Raw genomic sequence first — 24,376 nt, forward strand, 5'->3', positions numbered from 1 at the left:
CCCTCTCCCAGCATGCTGAGTAGCACACTGGGCCCCTGTGGTTTTTGATTGTGGTTGCTGTTGTACTGTGTTCAGTGCAAATCTGAGGCAGTAAAACCAGTTTTCTGAAAGTTTTCTTGGTTAATGCAAATGGCGTCAAAATTAGTACATGCAAATTCTGTACGTATGCAGAAAGTAAGTCCATGTCCATAATTTAAGGTGAATGGTTGGCAATACAAAAGCATGTGGTTTATTTTATATGTACGGAGTAGATTTTGGCTTAAAATTTGCCTCTTTGATCATTTTGGGAGAGAGGGGTGTGTTCATGTGTCTGCAGAAAGTTTTGTTGGGTAGCTAGATACTGTGTTGTGGGGCTAGTTCACTGGATGCAGTTGTTCTTCAGTTATCTGTTCTAACTGCTTTAAAGGGCGTACACTGATGCAGTGACTGTTTTATCCCTAGAGTTGGGATTGCAGTTATTTCAACATGAGTGAGTCAAAATGGTTTTGTGGTAAAGTTAAGAATCACAGAATTGCAAAGTTGGAAGGGAGCTCTTGAGATCGTCTAGTCTGATAATTTCACATTAATAAACGTGCTGTATATTTTGCACAATTTTTTTTGTCTTAAATACTTTGGTCTGAAAATGAGCATGAAAATTTCAGATGAAAAGTTTTGCGTTATGTGAATTGCAGAGGTGTCACCATTCAGAAGTGGTATCAAAGCTTATTCCCCCCTTCCCTTCCATCATTATAAAAATTTTTCTCTCCCTTTCTCTGGTGCTTTACTGTTCATTAAAAGTTTGGGGGCTTTCAGTCTTCTGATTTTTTTTTTTTGAAGTTATTTTAATACTGTGTATAAGACCTTCTATAGGTATACCCATTATCATGTTTTGAAACCGCAGTTGAACAGCATTTTTATCATGCGCTTGTGACAAACCTCCACTTGATTTTAAAGATTGCAGGAACACTGTTTGGAAGGGCTCTGCATTTGCTGCTCTTCATAGAGGAAGGCCTCCTGAAGTTCCTGTAAACTATGGCGCACCACCAAATCTCGGTAAGCCTTGTTCAACACCCATCTCTATTGATAGGAGCTTATGAGGTGTATCTTGATACAGGTCTTGCTATGACACTGAAAATTGCACCTCAGCTGGATCTGGAGGCTTATCTGGAGAACTTTGCCTTCGGTGGAGTTAGGTGCAAAGGCCTGCCCACAGCACTAGTGAGATAGTAGCCTCTAGGTGAGGTCTGTCTCTTAATAAAGCCTGTGTATTAAGTAGTTAAACCAATAAGTATTTATGAACCCTTCACCTTTGGGTGGAAGGGCTGTTGTGTGATTTAACGTATAGAAAGCCAATGGAAAATAAAGATAACATTTAGCACTTCATATTTAGAGGCAGAAGTTTGGATTCAACCAAGTTTAAAGCACTGTCATGCTTATACACACAGAACAATTGGAAATTCAAAAAAAACAACTGTGACTTTGTGAAGTATTAAAATCACTCTTAGTAAATCCTTAAGTAATGTATTAATGAAGGTAAATAACGGTGGTTTAGAGTAGACTTGTTTTACGTGTCAATATGCTAATTCTTTGATTTCTTTGTGTTCTAGTGGAAGTATATCGAGCAAAGCATTTAACTGGATATGCAAAGTTCAGTACTTCGTTTCCAGGAAGTATGTATCAGCACGTAAAGATGCACAGACGGATTCTTGGCCATCTTTCTGCTGTGTATTGTGTTGCGTTCGATAGGACTGGACATAGAATATTTACTGTGAGTTGAAATAAATCTGAAACTAATCATAGTTGGATGCTAGGGAAAGAACTTTGAAATGCAGGCTGTGCTAAAACTTCTTGAGGTGGATATCAGTACTGTTAAGGTAGAGCTGATGAGCTCTATCTCAGTGCTCAAGTGTGATGATTTGGTAAAGTAAAAGGTCAGAAGCATCTAAGAAATAGTCGTACTTCTTGTCAGCACCTGACCAGACACTGACTCAGGAGCTTTCTTCAGTGATGTAGTTGTGTGTTCAGCGTCTTTCATCTTCTTCATAAAGTGGTAGAAGAGAAATTGTTTTACAGTCCTTTTTTTGGTCCTTGCCATTTCTGTAAGGAATCTCCTCAAATTTAGTCCAGACTTGTTGCTTTATATGGCATAGGTCTGCAATCCTGAACCGTAATTAAAATTTTGTTTCTTAGTGTGGGTCATATGATGTTATTTTTGTCAGTTTTAAGTAGTATACAGAGTTTTAAACAGATTTGTAATCTTACCAAGCTCTGAAAAAGCACAGGTTCTTTAAAGAACACCTAAACACCCTGAATGTCTTTTAACTCCTTGCTAAGCATGATAAATATTTCTTTCTAGGGTTCAGATGACTGTCTGGTAAAGATCTGGTCAACTCATAATGGCAGGTTATTTGCCACGTTACGTGGACATTCGGCAGAGATTTCTGACATGGCTGTCAATTATGAGAACACTATGATTGCAGCTGGAAGCTGTGATAAAATGATCAGAGTGTGGTGTCTGAGGACTTGTGCGCCAGTTGCTGTCCTCCACGGACACACAGGGTCCATTACCTCATTACAGGTATGTTTTGCATTAATCCTTCCATTTGCTGATCGGTAGATACTTTGTGCAGCATTAGAAGTTGTATTGAACAAACAGTGTTTGCTTTCTTAATGTAGAACAAATTAGATGTTAAAAATATTTGAAAATAAAGCTGCAGGCTTGTAAAATAAAACGGTGAACGCAACTTGACCTAGTGCTAACTTGATTTCTGTTAGTAAGTACTGCAGATTCCCTAAGTAAAAATCAGTACTTGCATACAAATAAGTGAGTGGTAAATTTACAGAAGTGGAAAGAGGAGTCCATAAGCAGAATTTAGTACTTTGTCTTGTTAATATTGAATGTGAAGTTTTCGGCTCTGACTGAATATACCCCTTGGGTGTTCTGGGGTTTTGCTTTTATTTTTTTTCCTCCTGTTTTACTGTTCAATTGGCACTCATACCCAGCACCAGCGTGCCAATGTACTGTGAGGACAGCCAGACCACTGGGTGACTGGAGAGGTTTTTAGAAAACCCTTGTGCATGGCTTAAATCTTAAAAAGTCCTCTTGGCCTTGAGGACTGTACATGTAACCTAGTTATTTGTGCTTCAGCATGTAGAAACTCTTTAAGATGTGGATGGATTGTAAGAAGCAGACAGGTCATGAGACTCAAAGCTAAGTTTCACTTGACAGCATGGTATGGAAGGTTTGAAGGTATTTAAATTGCAGAAAGCATGAAGTCATTTGGGGATGAACATGAAGTCATTTGGGCTGGGATTTTTGCACCTGACTTTAGAGTCAGGTGTGGTAGTAGCATTTAGGTTGGTGGGATGCCCTAAGATTAGCTAGCTATCATATTGGTAGGGAAATAACCGCTTTTCTTGGTTGCTTGTTGAAATTGGGAAACACACTTACATGAATACAGCCATTTGTCTTTGGGTCATTAGTTCTTTGAGAGGAAAATCAGTGCCTCATGTCCAGGTTGTGGAGAAAAGTACTTTGTGGTTGCTGTTACTGGGTTAAGAAGTAGTTCACCAAGTGTTGTTACTTGCTCACATCCAAATGCAAGGAACTGATGTTCTGTTTGCCATGACAGTTGGCATGTGAATGGCAAATAAATTTCACTGTGTATGTCTCTGTGGTTTTTACATGACTAAAATTATTTTGGTGTTACTGTGTATATTAAGATCTGAATGTTTAAATATTGATGCCAAAAATTGAAACCACAAGAGAAACCTACTTATTTAAAATTAGGTTCCTTGCTTCCTTGAAGTTCCTGAATAGTTAATGTAAAGACAGGAATCCATCTTCACTTATAGACACTAAATGAAAGATGGTAGTGCTGAATCCCCCCGACGTTAGCCTTTATAATTTTGTAGATGAACTACCTTGATGTTGAAAGACATGTAAAGCCAGTTTGTTAAAATACTTTAAGAGAGCTGTTCCCAGGCAACCACCAAGCCCTCTGCCTGTGCTGTTTGACTTGTTGGAACTGGAGTGACACTGGGCGACGTTCTGGGTGACATTGTGCCCCCCTGGTGTCAGTTCCTGGAGATGTGGTGTGCTGGTTTATGTGGGTGGCTGTTCTGGTCCAGTAGGTCATTCTTACAGCTTTGGTGATCAGATACTTGTGTTACTGTCAAAGCTGTGTAATTTCAAAAGTGCAATGATGTTTAGTGTAATGTGTTAGGAAACAGTAAGTTCTGAGGAGTGGCTGAGGTTGTTTAGTCTGAGGTTATTTAGTCTGGAGGAGAGGAAGCTGAGGAGAGTCCTCATTGCTTTCTGCAGCTATCTGAAAGGAGGCTGTAGCAGGCGGGGCGTCTCTTCTCCCAAGCAACAAGTGATGGAACAAGAGGAAATGGCCTCAAGTTGCTCCAGGAGAGATTTAGATTGGAAACTAGGAGACCTTCCTTCACTGAAAGGGTTGTGAAGTTGCAACAGGCTGCCCTGTGTGGTGAAGTGGTGAAGTCCCCATCCATCCCTGAGGGTATCAAGAGACTGTGAATGTGATGATGAAGGACATTGTTTCTTGATGGGACTTAGCTCAAATTAATGGTTGGGCTTGATGATCTTGAAGGCTTTATCCAACCTCAGTGATTCTATGATTTTATATTATGTATTTAAATTTGAAAGCATTTTGATACCTTGTGCTATTGGTGGCCCTTTAGACTCTGTCTTGTTTTGGGCTTTGTAATTCCTTATTTATCAGATAAACCAGCATCTCATTATCCAGATTTGCTATGTTTGCCAAGGAGATGAACAGGCTTACAGGAGGGCTGAAGAGGGGCTACCTGCCAGCTTTTGCAGTTCAATTAAAAAAATATAGTGGTAGGAGTAATTGATGAACAATTTAATCAACTTGTCATGTAAAGTTTCCTGAAAGGTTGGCTTTGTGCACAGCAATAAAAGTGTTTTAAGCATGTATGAGGACTTCCTATGAAGTTGTATGTGCTTGGTTACACGTACTCAGACTATCTCATAACTTAGGCTCTGTTTAATTACAGTATTTAAAAAGCAAACATATCTATTGAAATCTGCTTTCACTTTTTTTCCGGTGCTCTGTCTGCTTCTTACTTCTTTGACAAAAATTTTTAGTGGGTGCTTGTGGTTAGTTAAAACTTCCAAACCAAAGCAGTGAAGGAATTGTTATATAATGCAATAATTGAAACATGCAACACAAACTTATTTTAGAGTATAGGAGGTGTTACTTCTGAAACATTAAAAAATTGTCAGTTATCAACAACTGCTTTAGTTAAAACTTTAATTCAACAGTTTTAGTTAATGCAATATTTCACATTAGCATTTTTAAAAGTTCCTGAAAAGTTCTAAAATGTCTGGTTTTGTATGTTTCTGACTTCTACTTTTTCCCCCCTTTAGTTTAGTCCAATGGTAAAAGGCTCCATGCGTTACATGGTCTCTACGGGTGCAGATGGAACTGTTTGCTTTTGGCAATGGGATACAGATTCCATGAAATTCAAGTATGTAACTGGGTTGTTGATGAACTCCTCTTATGCCATACTCTGATTAAAATAAGTTGAGTGCTTTGGCAAATGTACTTCAGCTTAACTAGTTCAAAAATTTGTTTGTGTGATTTAAAAAAATGTTGTGGAAATAATCTGTGATGTAATTAAAACATGATTGCTAGTAACACTTTACAAATTTGTTACTGTCTGGGAAAATGAGACGAGTTTGCTGGATTTTCTGCTTAATGTCATTCTTAGTAGCAACTTTGTGATTATGGCCATGTCAACTGGAGGAGTATGCACATGACTGGCAGAACAGGAAACCAGTCTTTTAAATCACATTGTGCACTATTGCAACACTTGTATTTGCTTCTGTGAAGTGTTATGAATTTGCCTGGTGTTCTGCAGTAACAAAACCTAGAGGGCCTTATTTGAAGTACCACTGGTGATTTGTAATGCAAAAGCACGAGTTCAGTACCTCGTGGATATGTTTTGGAGGGGATAAATCATACTTCTCACAGGATGAGAGAGAACGCACACTCTTTGGCATATCATCTTATCTTTGCTGGATAATAACATTTTGCAGGAAGAGTCATAAGCTGCTGGATGTGTGGGCTTCAAATACCATTTGTGTGTGTACAGAAATTTTGAAAAGTAAACCTTTCTGCTCATCCTCCTGCACAAGATGCCCAAGTGTTGTTGTTTAAGGAGTACCTGTTATGTAGCTGTTCAAAGATGTTCTGAAATTTTGTGAAAAGCTAAGTTGAGTGACGAGTCCTGTTTCAAGCAACTTTTTCTTTTTGTAGCAATCGGCCAGTGAAATTCACAGAGAAGCCTAGGCCAGGAGTTCAGATGCTTTGTTCTTCATTCAGCGTAGGTAAGTCATGTGCAGACTGAATTTAGCACTGTGACTTCTCTTCCTCCATGAGCACGTACTATGATACTCTTCTTGTGACAGCTTTAAAATATACAAGCACAGCCACCATGTACTATGTAATTGTATATAGGTGGATTGTTCGCCTGGGACATAATTAAATGTCTTGCCTTAGCTGACAGTGAAAGACCGTGGAACTAAGTGATGCTATTTTCCATTTGCCGTTGGTGGTTTGCTGAAGTAAAAGTCAACCTGATGCTTGTTTGCTCTTTGCGTGTCTTTACTGGATTTTTATATTTGACTCCCGATTCTGTGCCAGTTGTATGCAAGGATTGTCATAAAGATCCCTTCTTACTTAAGAATTTGTAAATGTATCTGTAAAAGTGCTTCAGTCCTGGCTTCTAGCCTCCTTTCATTCTAATCACGTGGGTGACTTTTTTGGGGATGCTTGCTTGTACCAGACAGCATGAATGTCAGAAGGAACTTGGGAACAGAAATGAAATGCAACTCAAAGTGTAGCTTGTTAGCTCCTCACAATAAAATGTTTTGGACTACCCTTGCAGGAGCCAAGAAGCAGATGATAATATTGTTGTACCGCACTGGTCTGCTTATCCTGGCATACCTATACTTCCACACGGTTGTGAAGCGATTCTTAGGCCACAAATGACACACGTGCTACAAATGATACACGTGCTATCATATAGATAGTTCTGAGGATTAGCTATATTCCCTATAATATAACATCGGTGTGCACAAGCATTGGTGGTAGATATTTCAGCATTCCTCTAGTTACATATTTTCAAATTTTTGTAACATTGAGCATGACTGTTTGTTTTTACCATGTCTGAGAAGGCTTTCTGGGCTGAGAGGGAGGTTTCATTCCACATCTGTATGTCAGTGGAAGTTTTTAGTTACTTGAACTAAGAATCTGAGAAATGTGATCTATTTTAATTTTCTTACACGGTAGCTTGATGTTTTTTTTTCCACAGGTGGTATGTTTTTAGCAACTGGCAGTACTGACCATGTTATAAGGATGTATTTTTTTGGCTCCGAAACACCTGAGAAAATAGCTGAATTGGAGAGTCATGCTGTACGTAAGAATTTTAAATCTACTGGTTAGTCACTTAAAGCAGTATTAAAGTAGCAAGTTAATTTTGTTAGTGAATGTGTAATGATGTTTTTATTGGATGTATTTTTAGAACCTACATAGATTTCAGCCAGTTACCTCAATGTGACTTGACCATTTTAAAGGGTGGCAGGAATCTCTGATTTTAAATTGTGTGGTTTGCTCAGTTGTTACTCTTCATGATGCGAGTGTGCCTATCCGCTTATTATATTATGTACACAGGAAGTATGTATGCTGAGAATATGAATTTCATTATGCAGGTATTTATGTTCTGACACATTTTCTGTTAAATCTTTAACTGGGGATTGAGGTTCCAGAGTTTTCCAGAACCATTACTTTTTTTTTTTTTTTTCCTGTAGCCTAGTCTAGCAGATCCTGCCTTCTAAAAAATCTCAGGGAAACTTGGCTTGCATTCACATGAAGTTTGAGTAACTTTTTCTTTCCAGTACTTGATGCTCAAAGAATTAAAAAAAAAATATTTTTTAATGTGTCTTTTATGCAATCAGTGCAGTGAATTTTCCCATGAATAGGACTTGGGTCCTTACATTTATATAATTTTATGCTTATATTTTTTCACTTAACTTGAGTATTTAACTTTGTTTCCTACAGCTGTCACTGTTAATGTGTCTTAATCTTGCTCCCCATTGTCATTTTTGAATGTAAGCATAAGAATGTAAAATTGATTATTGGTAGGGTTCTTAGGTTGCTGGATAATGTCACTTACACGTATTTGTATTGCTCTGCTCGTAGGCCAGTGTAGCTTGGTAAAATGATTCTGTATTTCAGATGAGAAGGCAGCTTTTCTGCCAGGTATATTTTTAACACATGATTTAAAATCTCTGCAGAATTTTGTACTGTTTAGATGTTCTTTGTGATAGAACATCAGTTAAGACAGTTAACTTTTTTCCACACAGTTTTAGTTTTAATACAGGGAATTTAGATTTAGTTGAACTCTTAAATCTCTTTCAAAGGCGGCTTTTCAAATACTCCCCTTTCTCAGTTTGTTTGCTTTGATAGTTTTTTTCTAATACCAACTCTGAGTTTAAAGTGGTATGACTTGATCAATGCATATTCTATCTGTAGAGAAGACTTCCAGCTCTGTAAGATAAACTAATTTGAGCATGGTATCTGCTTTTCCTGTTGTTTTTATTATACAATCTGATATTTCTTTAAGGAATATGTAAGTAGGAGAGGGAACAACGGGTTTCTCTAGGTTATAATTGGTTTAGGACTGGAAGTATATATTCAAATGCAAGTTAACTATCTGCCAAGCTACTAATGGATAGTTATTTAATCTGTCTATACGTCACATTTAAAGGAAAAATTTTTGTAAAGCTTGCATTTTAAATATAGCATTAATGATCAGTGAGTTCTTGTAAGTCTGTTGGCTTGGCTCAAGCTTCAGTAAAGCTATTATAATGAAAAATGCGTACTGTACAACTTCTTTCAGATTTTTTTGTCAAAACCGTATTTCATGTTTATAATTTCTAACAAACTGTTTTTCTTACAGGACAAAGTTGACAGCATTCAGTTTTCTAACAGTGGTGATAGGTATGTTAAAAGATGCTCAAATGTAAACAGATAATACATTGCTTTGGAATTAAGTGTTCTTATTTTATTTGAATTTAAAGGTCAGGTTTGGAGTGTAGTTAAGCTGCAGCTGTGCACCTCAACTTTCTGTTAATCTTTTTGAAACAGTCTCTTCAGACTAGTTGATTTTGTACTTATCTGGAGGAATATTGCCACTTCATAACATACCTGATGCATTTGTGGCTTCATAAACCTCCTTTTCCTTCTCCTTCCCTTCTGGTTTCAACAAGTATTGGATCAAAATATGAAGCAGTGAAAATGTAATGCAGATGGTCTAAAATAAGTTTTAATCCTCATTTTTCTTCTATCTTACTATTATTCTTTAGCTAAATGAATTCAACAATTTTACAGCTGATCTGAGGGGTAAAAAAAAAAAAAAAGGTGGCGTAAATTCCATTTGTAAATCTTCATACTTCAAACTCAGGGCATTGTCTAAATTGATCTCTAATTGGCCTATAACAAATGAAAATAGGGATTTTAGCCTTCAGGGCAGACTTCCATCTGCAAATGTCAGTTGCAGCTGTATTTTTGTGTCCTTTCTCTTTTTGAAAGCCAAGCAACTATGACTAAGAAAGCTAAGAGTATTCAGCTTAGAAGTTGTAACTGTCTGTCTTTTGAGTGTGGTTTTCTGTAATGAGTCACCTTTGGTACCATTGTGTTGCACTGATCCATCACACTTGCATGGATTACCTTTGAGGGCACCGCCTGTCTTGCACTTTTGCTTGGTGACACTTTCTGTGGAAGATGTTTAGTATTGAAAAATACTACTAAAATGAATTGTAGCTAATTAGAGCATACATGTAGTCATGATACACTCAGTACACAAACTTTTTCTGTGGGAGGTCTTTCTCAGGGTTGCGATTCATGGACTAGGGAGATGGTCTTCTCTTTTGTGCATGGCTGTGGGTGAACATCTCAGCTTTTGTTATTCTGATCTGTCCTTGCCTCTACATCAGTATCTGATACCTTGCAGTTTCAGAACAGGTTACTTAAAATACGTGCTTAGAGAATTGTAACTGAGAAAGAGTTGAGGATAAAGTTGGGAATTGAGTTTAGCTTTGGAAGTTGCTTCTCTGTTCAGAGTGTTTTGACAAGATGTTCAACTTCAGAAAAACTCTTTATAGAATCACAGAATCATCAGGTTGGAAAATCCCTTTAAGATCATCAGGTCCAATTGTTAATGTAGCTCTGTCAGGCCTAGCACTAAACTATGTCCCGAAGCACCACATCTACAAGTCTTTTTTTGAAGACCTCCAGGGAAGGTGACTCCACCACTCTCTGGGCAGCCTGTTCCAATGCTTCACAACTCTAGGTTGTGCCAATCAAAACCTCCCCTGGTACAACTTGGGGCCATTTCCCCTTGTCCTATCCTTTCTTGCATGGGAGAAGAGACTGACCCCTACCCTGCTACGACCTCCTTTGAGGCAGTTGTAGATCACAGTAAGGTCTCTCCTGAGCCTCCTTTTCTCCAGGCTAAATAGCCCCAGCTCCCTCAGCTGCTCTTCATAATACTTGCTGTCTGCTTTACCAGCTTCATTGCCCTTCTTTGGACATGCTCCAGGGCCTTGATGTCGAGTACTGAACACAGTACTCGAGGTGCGGCCTCACCAGAGCCGAGTACCAGGGGACAATCGCCTCCCTGGTCCTGCTGGCCGTGCTATTCCTGTTACAAGCCAAGATGCTGTTGGCCTTCTTGGCCACCTGGGCAGACTGTCAGCTCATGTTCAGGCGACTATTGACCAAAACCCTCAGGTCCCTTTCCTCTGCACAGCTTTCCAGCTACTCTTCCCCCAGCCTGTAGCATTGCATGGGGTTGTTGTGCCCCAGGTGCAGGACCTGGCACTGAGCCTTGTTGAACCTCATACAGTTGGCCTCAGCCTGTCATCCAGCCTGTCCAGCTCCCTCTGCAGAACCTTGCTACCCTCAAGCAGATCAACACTCTTGTCTAACTTGGTGTTGTCTGCAGACTTAATGAGGGAGCACTTGATCCCCTCGTCCAGATCTTTGACAAAAACTTTGCATAGAATCCATCCCAGTGCTGAGCCCTGCGGGGTTTTCCTGGGCTTCTGGAAGGAAAGCTAATAACAGGTAACAGTAAAGAGCTCTCACGCAATTGAAGATACCAGTTTTGCCAGTATTTCATTGTGATATTTTAAGTTGTAGCATTGTGTACCTCTGAAAATACTTTAAAACAAAGTCTTTTAACTATCTTTTAATGCTTCTCCAAGGTTTATAAGTGGCAGTAGAGATGGAACAGCTCGGATCTGGCGTTTTGAACAAGCAGAATGGAGGAGTATTTTGTTGGATATGTCTGATCGATTACCAGGGTAAGTGAAGCTTTGCCTTGTTTTAATCTGTTGTGTGAGGTCAGAAAGTTTGAAGAACTATAAAGCACGCTTAAAAATTAGAACTTAATCTTATGATCGGGTGGTGTGGTCTTATCAGGACATTACAGAGCACTGAATAAACCGTAAGGGTGGATGACTTACAGGGGCACAGAAAGCTCAATCACCTTTTATAGAGGCTAATTTGGAGGTGATTAGATGGGGGGTGGACACCTAGGTTTTACTAGGTGATTGGAAGGTAAATGTAAAGGTTTTTTTTTTGTCATGAAGACAAAGTGTTTTTGGTAGAAACAGAGTTATTAATACCTGAGACTTGACTGGCATCTTTCTGGCATAGTAGGTACAATTATATATGTGTATGATTGAGAGTCTTTGTGAGCTAGGTTACTTAGTTAATGCAAAATATAAATATATTGTGTGGAAGTATGTTTCAAGGACAGCCCATTCCTTCAGATAATTAAGATGCTGAGAGGAACTGTCTGGTATCCTATACATGTAGTTTGGTGAGAGAAATAAGGAAGTAATAGCTTGTCTGATTGTTAACACTGAAAAATAGGTTATTTTTCTCTAGCTTGAGATAGCTTGGGCTAATAAAAAAAATCTCATACCTGTATAACTCTTTAAAATAGTGATACATGTTCAGAAGAGGACAAATTTATGAAGCCAAAAGTAACCATGATAGCTTGGAACCAAAATGATAACTACGTTGTTACGGCTGTAAATAATCATCTGCTCAAAGTTTGGAATTCTTCTACAGGGCAATTGCTTCATGATTTGGTGGTATGTAATTTTACTTGCTTTTTTGAAGTACGTGGTCTTTCCATACTTAGAATGGCATGTGCATGCTGAGTTTGTTATTAGGTCTGATTTGTCTTGAAAGCTCTATATGACTGGTAAGGCAAGCGTAGCGTTCCTTGGAGCTGTTTTTTAACCAAAACTAACAGCTCTCTCCTGCTTTTGAACAAGACTTCCCTAGGTGCTGTGTTGAACGTGCCTCTCCAGTAAAATGAATAAAATAATAAAAAAAAAAAAAGCAAACAAATAAAACGCCTTGCCTATTTTTAGTAATTCACATTGATTTGGCAGAAGCTCCATATTTCCAGAGTTCTTGTTTGAATCTAGGAAATGATTAAATTTCAAATGATAATAAGATTCTGTCTGCCTGGAGTTTTACCCGGCTTTCTATGTGCTTCTCTAATCCTCCAGGTAGCGATCCAGATACCGTGGGATTGCTGTGAAGTTTCTAAAAGTCCATATATTTTTTGGAGGCAGCTTGTAGGGTTCTCACTTCCAAAAAGACTGAGTGTGAGGCGAGGATGGTAGTGTTTTAGGCTCTACTGTAAATATCCTGTTGATTTGGATTAGTCCTTTTGATTTGCATGTGACTTGCAATTTTGAATTTTAGGGGCATGCGGATGAAGTATTTGTCTTGGAGACCCATCCTTTTGATTCCAGGATAATGCTGTCTGCAGGTCATGACGGCAACATCTTCATATGGGACATTACAAAAGGCACAAAAACAAAGCATTATTTTAACATGGTAAGACTTCTTTTAACTTTTTTTTTTTTCTCAGCACACAGCATTGTGTTCAGTTCCTAGGTAGAGAATTAACTGTCATCAACAGACATACCTGCTGGACCTTTTTAGAAAACAATTCATCGGAAAGCAACACCAGAAAAAATTCATTTCAGTTTGTTTATAGAACTTTTATCTTTGAATTCCATGGCTACTGTAACTATAGGTGCAGTGTAAACAAAATCCATTTTTAATAGAATAATGTGGCAGAAAAGGAGGCTGATGTAGCCTCCGTTGTCTGCTCCCAACTTCCAGTTTATACTTTGAATAAGGTGCCTATCATTGGACCATTTAGTAAGCTGAGTCAGTTCACTAATCTAGAAAATTATTTCCCTCTTTCTTGTACTACCTCATTACTCTAGGGCTTCTGAGTTGAGTCAGGTCAGGGTGCTCTGATAAGCTTCTGAGTCAAGGAAGATGAATTGTGAGAATGTGTAGTCAGGTGGGAAGAATGTGAGGCATGGGGGAACAAAGTAAGATACCACTTTCGTCATAGTTCAGGTCTCAGCTATTCTGATTTTACCTGTTCTTCAGCACTTCCCAATTTGTGAATACTGCTAATAGTTAACACCGGGACTCTTCCATTCCTTGTTACTAGTGACCTAGAGACCTTTTTGCACCTCATTCATAGTAACTGTTGTTAATGGAAATGAGTTGGGTGCCACTGAAAGGGTCCCCTTTCAGATCACCATTTCAGGAGACAAATGTTGGCATTCTCAACTGTTCTAAAAATGATAATGTAAACCTTAGTGCTTTTGGAGAGCTCGTGTGATATTCACTATATTTAACAGCTTTATGATTAACACTTTTAAGTAGGTTGTCATCTCTGAGGCTTCAGTCTGATCCAGCGTTCATATTAATTTCTGTAATCCCTCTTTTTTTTTTTTCTGGTTACTGTCAATAGGAAGGGATTTTTTCTTAAGCTTTAAGACTCCCTGTACTTTTCTTCAAAGTGGTTTAACAATCAGTTTATATTAGCTACAATTTATTCTTCATTAGTATACTAACAGCTAAAAAGCCTCAAAAAGATATATTTTTTTAAGCATTAGGTTTTCCATACCCTTTAGTGCACATCTTTTAAAATTGTATGATTCAGAACTTTAATATGTCAGGGAGACAAAATAAACTGAAGTGATAGGGCATTATCTGTGCTTTAATGGAGGTATCTGAGAAGTGCTTGGCTGCTTTTGATAGAATAACTAATTTTTGATGCTGCATTTTTGTTTGCTCAAAAAATTTGATAAAATCGTCTTGAGTTTCTTTCCTTCAATCTAGATTGAAGGCCAAGGACACGGTGCTGTTTTTGACTGTAAATTTTCACCAGATGGGCAACATTTTGCATGTACAGATTCTCATGGGCATCTGTTGATATTTGGTTTTGGCTGTAGCAGGCCTTATGAAAAGGTAAGTTCAGCTTTTTATTAGAACTGTTTATTTAAGCTTCTAACTGAAATTAGATTAGCTATGTTCATTCCTCTGAAACATCACGTATAAGAAAAGAGTTTTATGTGTAGTGGATCTAAATATAACATGTTTCTTGATGTCTGAGTTTTCTTATATATATGGTCCTGGCACGGCAGAAACAACCAGTGTCATAACATTCCTCTGGGGAGTAGCTAGTAAACTTTTCCTGAAGTAAATCTATTCATCTTCCAGCCACCTAATTTGCATGTTAATTGTTTGTGGACATATTACTGTTATTTCTGATTTCTCAAAATGGGTTTATGTTTGAAGACTGGAACGTATCACAAAGTTTACTGCACTCCTACCAAATTAACAAAAGCAGAATGTTTCTATGTTAAGAATAATGTGCTGTTTTGTTTTCATTATTAGAACTTGCAGTTCCTTAGACCTTTTATTACTCAAACCCAAATTCACTGTAGCAGTCTAAGCAAAAGTAAATAAGCAGCCAACACCGCTGACTTTGAAATACTAGGAAAATGTGTATAGGATTGAATGCTTTGCTTTTTTGAATGTATCAACATGTGTTTCTGTTCTCTTGAAATAGCTCTCAAAAGTGCAGTTCTGGCCTATGCTTTTCTTCACTTCCCCCTCAGTTTTTTTAAAGTTGCAATGGTAATTCTGTGTTTGTCATTTTAAAGACTTTTTTTTTCTTGTTTTACATTCTTAGCTGAAACTGAAACTTACTCTCTTCATCTTGCTCATCGTCTCTGGGAGCAAAGATTCTGACTATGATCTAATACTTGTGTAACTGTTTTCCTTCAGCTGCATGGACTTAACAGACTGTTCAGTTGCAGAAAACTTTTCTGGTGGACGTTGCATGATTAAGAAAGAACTTTACTTTGAGAACTTATGTTGAACTTGAGATGATTTCCTTGCATGGAAATCAAGGAAGCTTTCTTAATTGTGTGGAAAAAATTAGAATGGGATGTAAAATATTCTGAGTTTAAAGTGTAGAGGTTTTAAGTGCCATGTAAAGTTACCTCTTTTTATTGTTTTCTAAAAGCGTCTGTATTATCAAAAATGAGAGTCCTGCAACACACAGGTTATAGTAGTGATGCGTAACTCTTCTAATTTAGAACTTACCCTTTTACCTTTTAAGGTGGCTTTAGATATTTTAATTAGTGTCATTTGTTCTTTTATGTTCTCTAGCACACCTCTTTTTTTTTCTTTCCAACTGACAACATAAAACCTTCATTTCTTTCTAGATTCCTGATCAGATGTTCTTCCACACTGACTATCGGCCACTTATTCGAGACTCTAACAATTATGTCCTAGATGAGCAGACTCAACAGGCTCCTCATCTCATGCCCCCTCCCTTCTTAGTAGATGTGGATGGAAACCCTCATCCGACAAGATATCAAAGATTGGTGCCGGGAAGAGAGAATTGTGCAGATGAACATTTGATTCCTCAACTTGGATATGTAGCAACAAGTAAGAACATTCTTGCTAAAGATGTACATCCAAAACTTAGCTGTGCTGCAGTAATTCCAAGTGGGAAGAGAGTAGATATGACACGTGATATAAAAATGCTGTTTTTCTAGTATGTTTACAACTATCACTTGTATTTTTGTTCACTAGGGATGCTGAAGGGTCCCAAAGTGAATACTACTTTAAACAACAACAACAAAAAAAAAAGGAGCTCAAGTGAAAGTCTTTTTTTTTTTTTTTTCCCCTCCTTGAGCTGGAATGCATAAAGTGTTTGAGTTTTAGGCTCAATAAATGTCTCATTTGAGAATAAGTAAGTTGAATCATTTCCAGAGTTTTTCTTGTGTTTAGTTGCAGAACGTGTCTCACTGTGATGTGAACAAAGATTAAATCATTTGCCATCATCAGTCAGATAACCCATTCATTTTGTCATTCTGTTACACTTGAAAGGTGATGGAGAAGTTGTTGAACAAGTTATAGGCCAACAGACGGTTGATCAGGATGAACAAGGCATGGAGCCCAGCATTCTTGATGGCATGATTAGACAATTACAGCTACAACAAGATCAAAGAAATGGAGCAGATCCTGAATCTGCTTCAGGTGGCCCACAGAATGAAGGAACGCCTAGAAGAGGTTAGTATTTGCTGATACGTTTTTACCTGCTTGTTTTATCTCCGTTTTTATTACTCTGTGAAATGGATTTGAAATAAATCCACTGGAGTCTTCTGGACAGGGAAATCATGAGATGATCCTCCCATTGTATTTAATGTCGGTGTTACTTCACCTTGGATGTTGTGTGTAGGTCAGGGCTCCACAATATAAAAAGGATGTTAAGATACTTGAATGTGTCCCGAGGAGTGCAGAAAAGTTGTTAGAAGGGCTTGAAGGCATGTCTTGTGGGGAGAGGCTGAGGACACAGGTTGTCCAATCTGGGAGAAAGGAGGCTGAGAGGTGATCTTGTTGCTCTCAGCAGCTCCCTGAGGAGGGGAAGCAGAGAGGGAGGTGCCTACTTCGGCTCCCTGGGAACCAACGGTAGGACACTTAATGACAGCACGAAGCTGCACCAAGGGAGGCTCAGGATGGACATTAGGAAACGTTTCTGTACTGTGAGTGTGGTCAAACAGGCTGCCTAGAGTGGTGGTGGTTGCTCCATGCTTTTCAGTGTTCAAGATATGTTTGGACAGTCCCCTCATTCATATACTTTAACTTCTGGGTAGCCCTGAGGTGCTCAGGCAGTTGCACTTGACGATCTTTGTAGGTCCCTTCCAACTGAATTATTCCGTTCTATTTCCAAAGGACTTTAACTTCGATATTGTTTTGGTGACCAACATTCCCTTAACAGTAGTAACTGGTTAAGATGTGTTTTTTTTTTTTTTTCTCTAAAACACTGTTATTCCTGTGATTAAATTGCAAAACAAGGCCTTTTAAAAAATTATTCCTTTAAACTATTCCTTTAAAAAAAAAAAAAAACATTAATTATATTTATTGTAGAGTGCTGTGCTTTTAGCAATAGGTGTAGAGTATGCAGATGTCACTTACAGGAACTACATTTATTCCGAAAACTTTAAAAGAGAACCAGTCTTTTACTATTATTCAAACTGGGGTCTCTTCTTCCATCTTTGCAAATTTAAACTGGAAACTTAATGATGTGTGTCCATGTACTTTTAATTACATATGGTCAGCTACAGGGAGATTGCTTCTTTGAACATCACTAACCTCACCACTGCCTGAAATAGTTCAGAAGAACACCTGTCACATTATGCTTACTTTCACTTGTTTTAAAGTAGTAGTGGAAACAACCATTTAAAAAGCACGTGTGTACTCTCACTACATGTTCTACAAGACACATAACTTCCTAAATATGATTCCTAGGCTCTAGCATCGTGGAGATTAAAATAAATAAATAAATAAATATGTAAAGTGTTGTTTGTTCTTATTAGTGATAAAAACTAAGTTTCCCATTCTGTGTAGTCTAGAAGAAATGTTTTTGCTTGTGCATTTTAGTTTTTAGAAGACCAAGTCTGGACATCCAGTCTCCTCCCAATATCGGCCTGCGCCGTAGTGGGCAAGTTGAAGGTGTGCGTCAGATGCATCAAAATGCTCCACGAAGTCAGATGGCTACTGAGCGAGACCTTCAGGCTTGGAGGCGAAGAGTTGTTGTACCAGAAATACCACCAAGCTTACTCAGGTCTGTAGACAGCTGACTAAACTGTTGACATGACTAGAGAGAATGTATCATGCTATTATTTTTAAATCTAGTGTTATTAACTAAACTGAAGTAGGTATATGGTATGAATTAGAATAATTTAAAGAACAGCTGTGATTAAAGCTCTTAACTGTGAAGTCTATTCAAAAAGAATGGAAAGTTAGTTTAATAAAGAGTGATTCTCCAACATTTCAATATTGAGCCATTTCAAAGGACAGATATCCAAGATTCTTGCTTTTTTTTTTTCAGAAGAAAGGGGTGTAGGTTAAATTCACATATGTGGAGGAGTTTGGAGAGATTGCCCTTGCTAAGTTTGAGAAAAGCACAATGTTTTATGACCAGAAGCAGCATTGCACGCTTGATATGCTAAAGCTAAGAGGTGTACTGTGAAATTCAGAACAGCACAGGTTCTTCAATGGAGAAATGAGGTTGACTTCAAAAGTACTCTGTCCACATCTGTGAAAAAGGAGAAATAATATTGATATGTAAACAATTCTTTTTAATGGTACAGCCACGATGTGTTCCAACTACGCTGAAGTTTTTAAAAAGCCTTCACACTGTTGAATACTTGGAGGTAGAAAGATTACAAAAGGAAGAATATAGATTCAAAATGGGGTTGCAGAAGTTAATTATATTCTGATATTTGCGAGGAAGGCTTTTTTTAATATCCAACTTCTTTACCCTTATCTGGAAGTGAGAGGACTTGTATTATGTTTTAGGCACATGAACAATAATTAATGTCTGGAATTACAGTAATGAAATTAGGTATTAGGGCTTTTTACATAGCTCTTTTTTAAGAGAATGAACTGTTTAAGTTCAATGTTGTTAAAGGAGATAAAGAATTAGATTTTCTTGACTTCCTTGTAGGAAGCAGGAAGAATATCGAATTGCAAAAGGGGAAGAAGAGAGAGATCTCTATGCAGCAGAGAAGAAAAGGAAGTCATTTGAAAAGGTATGCAATATCTTTTAGGAAAACAGGTGTTCTGCATGGGTTTAGGACAAATCATGCTCTTAAAAAAATGAAAGCAGACACTTCCTGAAGGTATAGTCGTCAAAGGTTCCTGCTGAATCATCTTCTGCTCATTGCAGGTCAAAGTTTGCTTCCAATTGTGCAGGTCCACGCTAAAGCATTGACATGCAAGTGGGAGTGTCCAAGATCCTGTGTTTAAAGAATTATAGGCTATATTGTGATGCTCTGTGCAGTTTTACTTTAGATTACAACGTTTTGTGTATGGTTAATTTTTATCAGAGTTGCCCTACTTTGAACAATTTCTTCATTTCCTATTTTTTGGAAGAGATCAATAAGAAGGGCCAGTTGGTTACTGCCCTGGCTTTATAAGGTTGTGGCCTGATTCACTGTGTCTTGCAGTACAGAACAACTCGATGCAAGAGCTGTACTGCATGATTCCCTTAGATGGGAGGAATTGAGGATTTCTGGTCTTGATTCTTGGTATTTGTCAGGTGGTGTGAATTGACCTGTTGCTTGCAGTAGTGTAGAAAGAGCAATTTCTTAGGACAGCTGTGAAATCTTAAATTGGGAACTGGGAATTTAAAATGAATGGCTTACAGTAAAATTATTTCTTGTAAAAAGGAATTGTGATGTGATGAGGCTGTGGTGCAATGAGACCGTTTTACTTTTTACGTTAATCAGTGCTTTTAATACACCCTTTGACCCCCATAAGATGTTTGCCAAGTGTACATTTGTGTGTAACTTCTTGTACTTCCTACGTAAATTAGAGCGACTCCGAGTCTTCATTAATACAGTCTAAGCGTAGACTGCATAGACGGAAATATCCAAATTACCGAACACGGAATAACATTGAACAACTTGATTCTTCTGATGAGGAGAGAGAGGACTGCCTTGGTTTGATGGAGCAGGTAAGTTCTGTTTTGACTTCTGTTTTGTGAACTCAAGTTTCTTAATAAGTGAGGTTTCATAAAAATATATTTTCTCTCTTAAAACAAAGAAGTAAACAAAACCTCTTACATTAGGGAAAGAATTCCTGTAAGCAATGTTCTTGCTAATGCAAACAAATAACTAGGTTTGAGAAAAATTACAGTTGCCTTAATAGTGATAATGTTTCATGTCGCTTGAGAAATGGCTAAACTATTTCTGCTGAGAACCTTTTAAGTCAAATCTACAGACCAATGCAAAAACACAGTGTACAGTGCTGAGGTTGGCTTAAGCTGAGATTTGGATTTTAGGTTGTTTTTTTTTTTGCTTTTTCTTTGTGAAAACTGCAAAGTTTTAAATTTAAAAAATTTTTATGGTCTAGGAATTCTTCTGCAGAGTCTTTTTATATTGGCTGAGTACTGGCTCAGAGTTTAAGGGATGAAGCACAGTTTTGCTGTAAATAACAGGAGGTTTTGACTGTTCTGATATCAGATGTTGTGAATGAGTGCTATGACCGCTTGCATTGCAGTTGTTTTGTCTTGTACACAAGGAAATAGTCTCAAACTGGGAAAGAGGGAAGGAGTTGACAAGGACAGATTTTTTTTTGGCTAGTCTCTTTGTTGTGGTGGAGAATGGTGAATAAAGCGGGAACATTCAGGAGATAAGATAATGCTGTAAAAAAGATGTTTTTCTTTGGAAAAGGACTCTTGGCCTCTTAATGAAGAACCCCAGTGTCTTTAAAAACAAAAAAAATAACATTAAGGCAAACTTGAACTTTTCATTAAATTTATTTAATGTGGGCAGTGGGTAGAAGGAAGTTGACAGAAGACTTCTGGCATCTGACAAATTCTAAGCACTCAGACTGTGAACAAGTGAGCGAGCAGTGTGCACTGTTATTTGAATACTACGTATACTTAAGTAAATTTGAAGCGATCTTAGAACTTCTGACATCCAGTCTTCTGTGTTTTTAATTTTCCAATTTGTAACATGATTATTATACAAGCTTCTTATAGCAGAAAAGCTATAGAAATCCTTTTTTGAGATCTCTTGTATTATGAAAATAATATCTTTAAAAAATCAAAACAAGAAAATGAATGATATGAAAATGAGCTTTGGTAGATGTAGGAGAAAGGGTTGCTTTTTTTAATCCTACTATTTGTAGGATTAAAGATACTATATGCTGTATGAACAGCATTGGTTTTATGGGGGAAACTGTTGACTCGGTTACTCTGACATACTGATGAACAAAGTATCGTGTTGGACTAGTTCAAACTGTATTGAGCTTGATGTTGCAAGTCAGATCTTGTTTTTGGTTTTGTTTTTTTTTTTTCTTGACAGTATATGGCTTGAGACATGAGCAATGCATTATATTTAGTCACTTCAGTTATGGAAAACTATTTAAACATGAAGTTGACGTAGATGTTAAACAATAGTCAAGATATTGATCATGTAATATATTTTGCTATATCTGGACTACTTAGTTTTGCATTTAAATGTATGCATGAAAATAACTGATCCGTTAATACTAAAATGAGAAAAAAACACCTGAATTAAAGAAAAATATACAAATGTTTCTCCTGTAGCAGAATATACCCATGCTGTGTTTGGATGGGAGATATAACAGCTTGCTTTGATTTGTTCCTGATGCAATTGTTAAATTCTTCCTTTGCATTCCAGGGAGTTAGATTTTATTGTATGCTTTATATGACCTGGTGGTGGCATCAGTCTGCAATTCGAAACAATCAAAACCACCAGCTAGTTCATTCTAATAAACAATGTGAACTTAGATTAGTAAACACTAGGACTATGGTAGGGGGATGAAAGCATAGCTTTGTGAAGACAGGCTACAGCAGGTAGATCCACTCTTGGCTAATAGGCAGACATGAGTGGAGAACATGTTTTATGTTGAAAACCATTAAAACATGCTGTGAGAAAGTTTTGGTTTGATTCAGATGTGTATTTTTAAATTCAGGAAGCTGAAGAAAGTGAGGGCTCTGGCTCATCTGATGAAGAGGAAGAATGGAGAAGTGACAAGAAAAGCAACACTAATAGCTCCAGGTAAAAACAAACAAATTCTAGCTTTTACTGTCACAAATTCCACGTGAATTTTGTCAAGTTAAAGTTGTGTGGAAGTTCTAGTGTGATTCATATGTAATACTTTAAGGTTACAATACTGCAGTGTCACTGTTGTCATTATTTAGTCTTCTGTTTTTCCCAAACGCTTCTGTCTATTGATATAATTTCTAATCCTTTCACTTGCTGGATTTTCTTGCTAGATGGTAAGGCAAAATGGTGATGAACTACCATGTTTCTAATGCTATGGGATTTCGGTTTTATTTTTTGTTTTTGAAGAACCTAGCTACAGTCAGTTGCTTGCGCTTAGGAAAATGGTTGGTTGAAAATATTCACCAAAATCAAGATTTTTCTTTTTGTTTCAGGTTATAATTTTATTTAGAACTGAAGTAACAGATACATTTTTAATGATTTTAATATGGGTCTCTAAATATTCTTTCTAGAACTGCCTAATAGTAGAATTAAAAAATACTGGTAAACACAAATGTGAACCTGTGAGATTTATGTAACTGTCTTTGAAAAATTGGAGTAACTCTTGGCTTTAATGTTTCTGTAGGGATGGCTTTTAACTAGTCTCCGAAGTAGTCAATGCACAACTTTCTTGAATAAATTTCTCATTTTAGAATTTACTGGATGACTTTACTGTGGAAAACATGCTTTAAATTTATGTTTTCACAGAAAATTAAGTAAAACATCAAATAATTTTTAAAAGTTCAAAGGAATTTGATAATTCTTCTGTTATTACGTTCCACAATAATCTGTATTGGCAGATATTTGTCTGAGAGAATTTAGTGTTCTCAAATGTTGACAACTCAGTTCTGTGTTTGTATTCTTCCCTGATCCTGTCCACTGTGGTCAGTGATTCTTCAAGCAGGTACTCTGACTGGATCGCTGATGCAGGGATTAACCTGCAACCTCCTGTACGGACTTCTCGACGGAAAGCTATCAGATACTGCAGTACTTCAGAAGATGAAGTGTCAGCAGAGAAATCGTCTCCTCCAAAGAGAAGAAGAAGAAAAAGGAGAAAAAAGCCCAGACCAAAAAAGCAGGAGGGGGTATACAACTGATTTTGTCTATCTTTTTAATAGATTTCTGTTAGGTTTTAGACTTTATAACTGGAAACTCTTGAAGTAATGGCTTTTGCCATTAGGCAAGAATGTTGTTACCACTAAATAGTGTGCTCTTGATTAATTTGATAATGGTCAAAATCCAGGATACTTAACTGATTGGGTTGAATTTTTTATTTTTTTGTGAACTACAAAATTACTTTTTTCCAAGTTCCTCAAGTTTTTAAGTTAAATAGTTGTTCTTTTTCAATTTGAAACAATTATTTTTGGCTATTTTCTCTCAATCCTTTCACTTTCTTCAAAATATTTCTTTATTTGCAACTGTTTTAATATGAATATTTACTGAATAAGTACTTGGTTTATTTAATTACGCTGCTGCTTCTGATATTAGGCTAATGCTGTTTCAAAAGAATCTGGTTGTATCTATTTTAAGATGCTCTGGGTGGGCAGAAGTAACTTATCTGCCTCTGGAACTGAATGAATTGAAGATACGTCAAGTATATAAGTGTACAAGGCCTTTTAAATGACTTTGTGATCTCTCATAATTTTCCATCTTCAGATAGTTTCTTGCAGCTTGATAAGAGTTTTATTGGGCACCAAGAATGCCATCTAAATTATAAGGCTGTGGTTCTCTTGAGAGTTACGAAATAGTTATCTTGCTCACTCAAGTCTTCTACTTGGTATGAGTACTACAAATACAGTTACAATTTGAGGAAAGCCTTGAATGAATTTTGATAACAAGTTTCAGAAACGTACGTCTGTCTTTCATAACTCAAGCTTTTATCTGCCAAATTGTTGTTTTTGATGTCCTGTCAGCAATGTCTCATGTCTAATTTTGCTGTCTCTTAAATATGCAGGCTAATGCTCCATCAGAACCAGTGAACTCGGAACTGTCATATGACTGGCATCCTCCAGTTTGGATAACAGACACAGCTCTTCGGAGATCTCCGTTTGTCCCTCAGATGGGCGACGAGGTAAGAATATTTATTAAAATATCCTATACTACTTACATATTACTATCATTACTACATGTAGAGAAACATTTACTATTGTTTTGTTATGGTGTTGTGTTTTTTTTTTAAGGTAATATATTTTCGACAAGGACATGAAGCTTACATTGAAGCAGTTAGAAGAAATAAGATTTATGAACTGAATCCTCACAAGGAGCCTTGGAGAAAAGTAGTTCTTAGGGTAGGTCTGCACTGAAGATGATGTGAGCTCAGTACTAGTAGTCTGTGAATGAAAAGTGTTGTGTTAC

At 37.3% G+C, this 24,376-nt stretch overlaps 1 protein-coding gene across 3 annotated transcripts in view; it reads left to right on the forward strand.

The window, feature by feature from the left end:
* Positions 1–24,376, forward strand: part of BRWD1 (bromodomain and WD repeat domain containing 1) — a 56,374-nt gene that overhangs the window by 4,405 nt on the left and 27,593 nt on the right. For 2 of the 3 annotated variants that reach the window (XM_084536361.1, XM_084536362.1), the window contains exons 6-25: positions 934–1,032; positions 1,587–1,747; positions 2,336–2,557; positions 5,393–5,493; positions 6,285–6,355; positions 7,342–7,442; positions 8,989–9,029; positions 11,297–11,395; positions 12,043–12,193; positions 12,819–12,953; positions 14,265–14,393; positions 15,659–15,884; positions 16,329–16,511; positions 17,883–18,066; positions 18,952–19,036; positions 19,822–19,962; positions 21,951–22,036; positions 22,911–23,106; positions 23,976–24,092; positions 24,202–24,309. In XM_084536361.1, the coding sequence (XP_084392487.1) occupies positions 934–1,032; positions 1,587–1,747; positions 2,336–2,557; positions 5,393–5,493; positions 6,285–6,355; positions 7,342–7,442; positions 8,989–9,029; positions 11,297–11,395; positions 12,043–12,193; positions 12,819–12,953; positions 14,265–14,393; positions 15,659–15,884; positions 16,329–16,511; positions 17,883–18,066; positions 18,952–19,036; positions 19,822–19,962; positions 21,951–22,036; positions 22,911–23,106; positions 23,976–24,092; positions 24,202–24,309 (2,636 nt within the window). Of the gene's footprint in view, positions 1–933; positions 1,033–1,586; positions 1,748–2,335; positions 2,558–5,392; positions 5,494–6,284; positions 6,356–7,341; positions 7,443–8,988; positions 9,030–11,296; positions 11,396–12,042; positions 12,194–12,818; positions 12,954–14,264; positions 14,394–15,658; positions 15,885–16,328; positions 16,512–17,882; positions 18,067–18,951; positions 19,037–19,821; positions 19,963–21,950; positions 22,037–22,910; positions 23,107–23,975; positions 24,093–24,201; positions 24,310–24,376 lie in introns of those variants that run through there. The other variant, XR_014698122.1, reaches the window with a different exon arrangement.

Source organism: Aythya ferina (assembly GCF_964211825.1).
Source record: "Aythya ferina genome assembly, chromosome: 1".
Classification (NCBI taxonomy): Eukaryota; Metazoa; Chordata; class Aves; order Anseriformes; family Anatidae; genus Aythya; species Aythya ferina.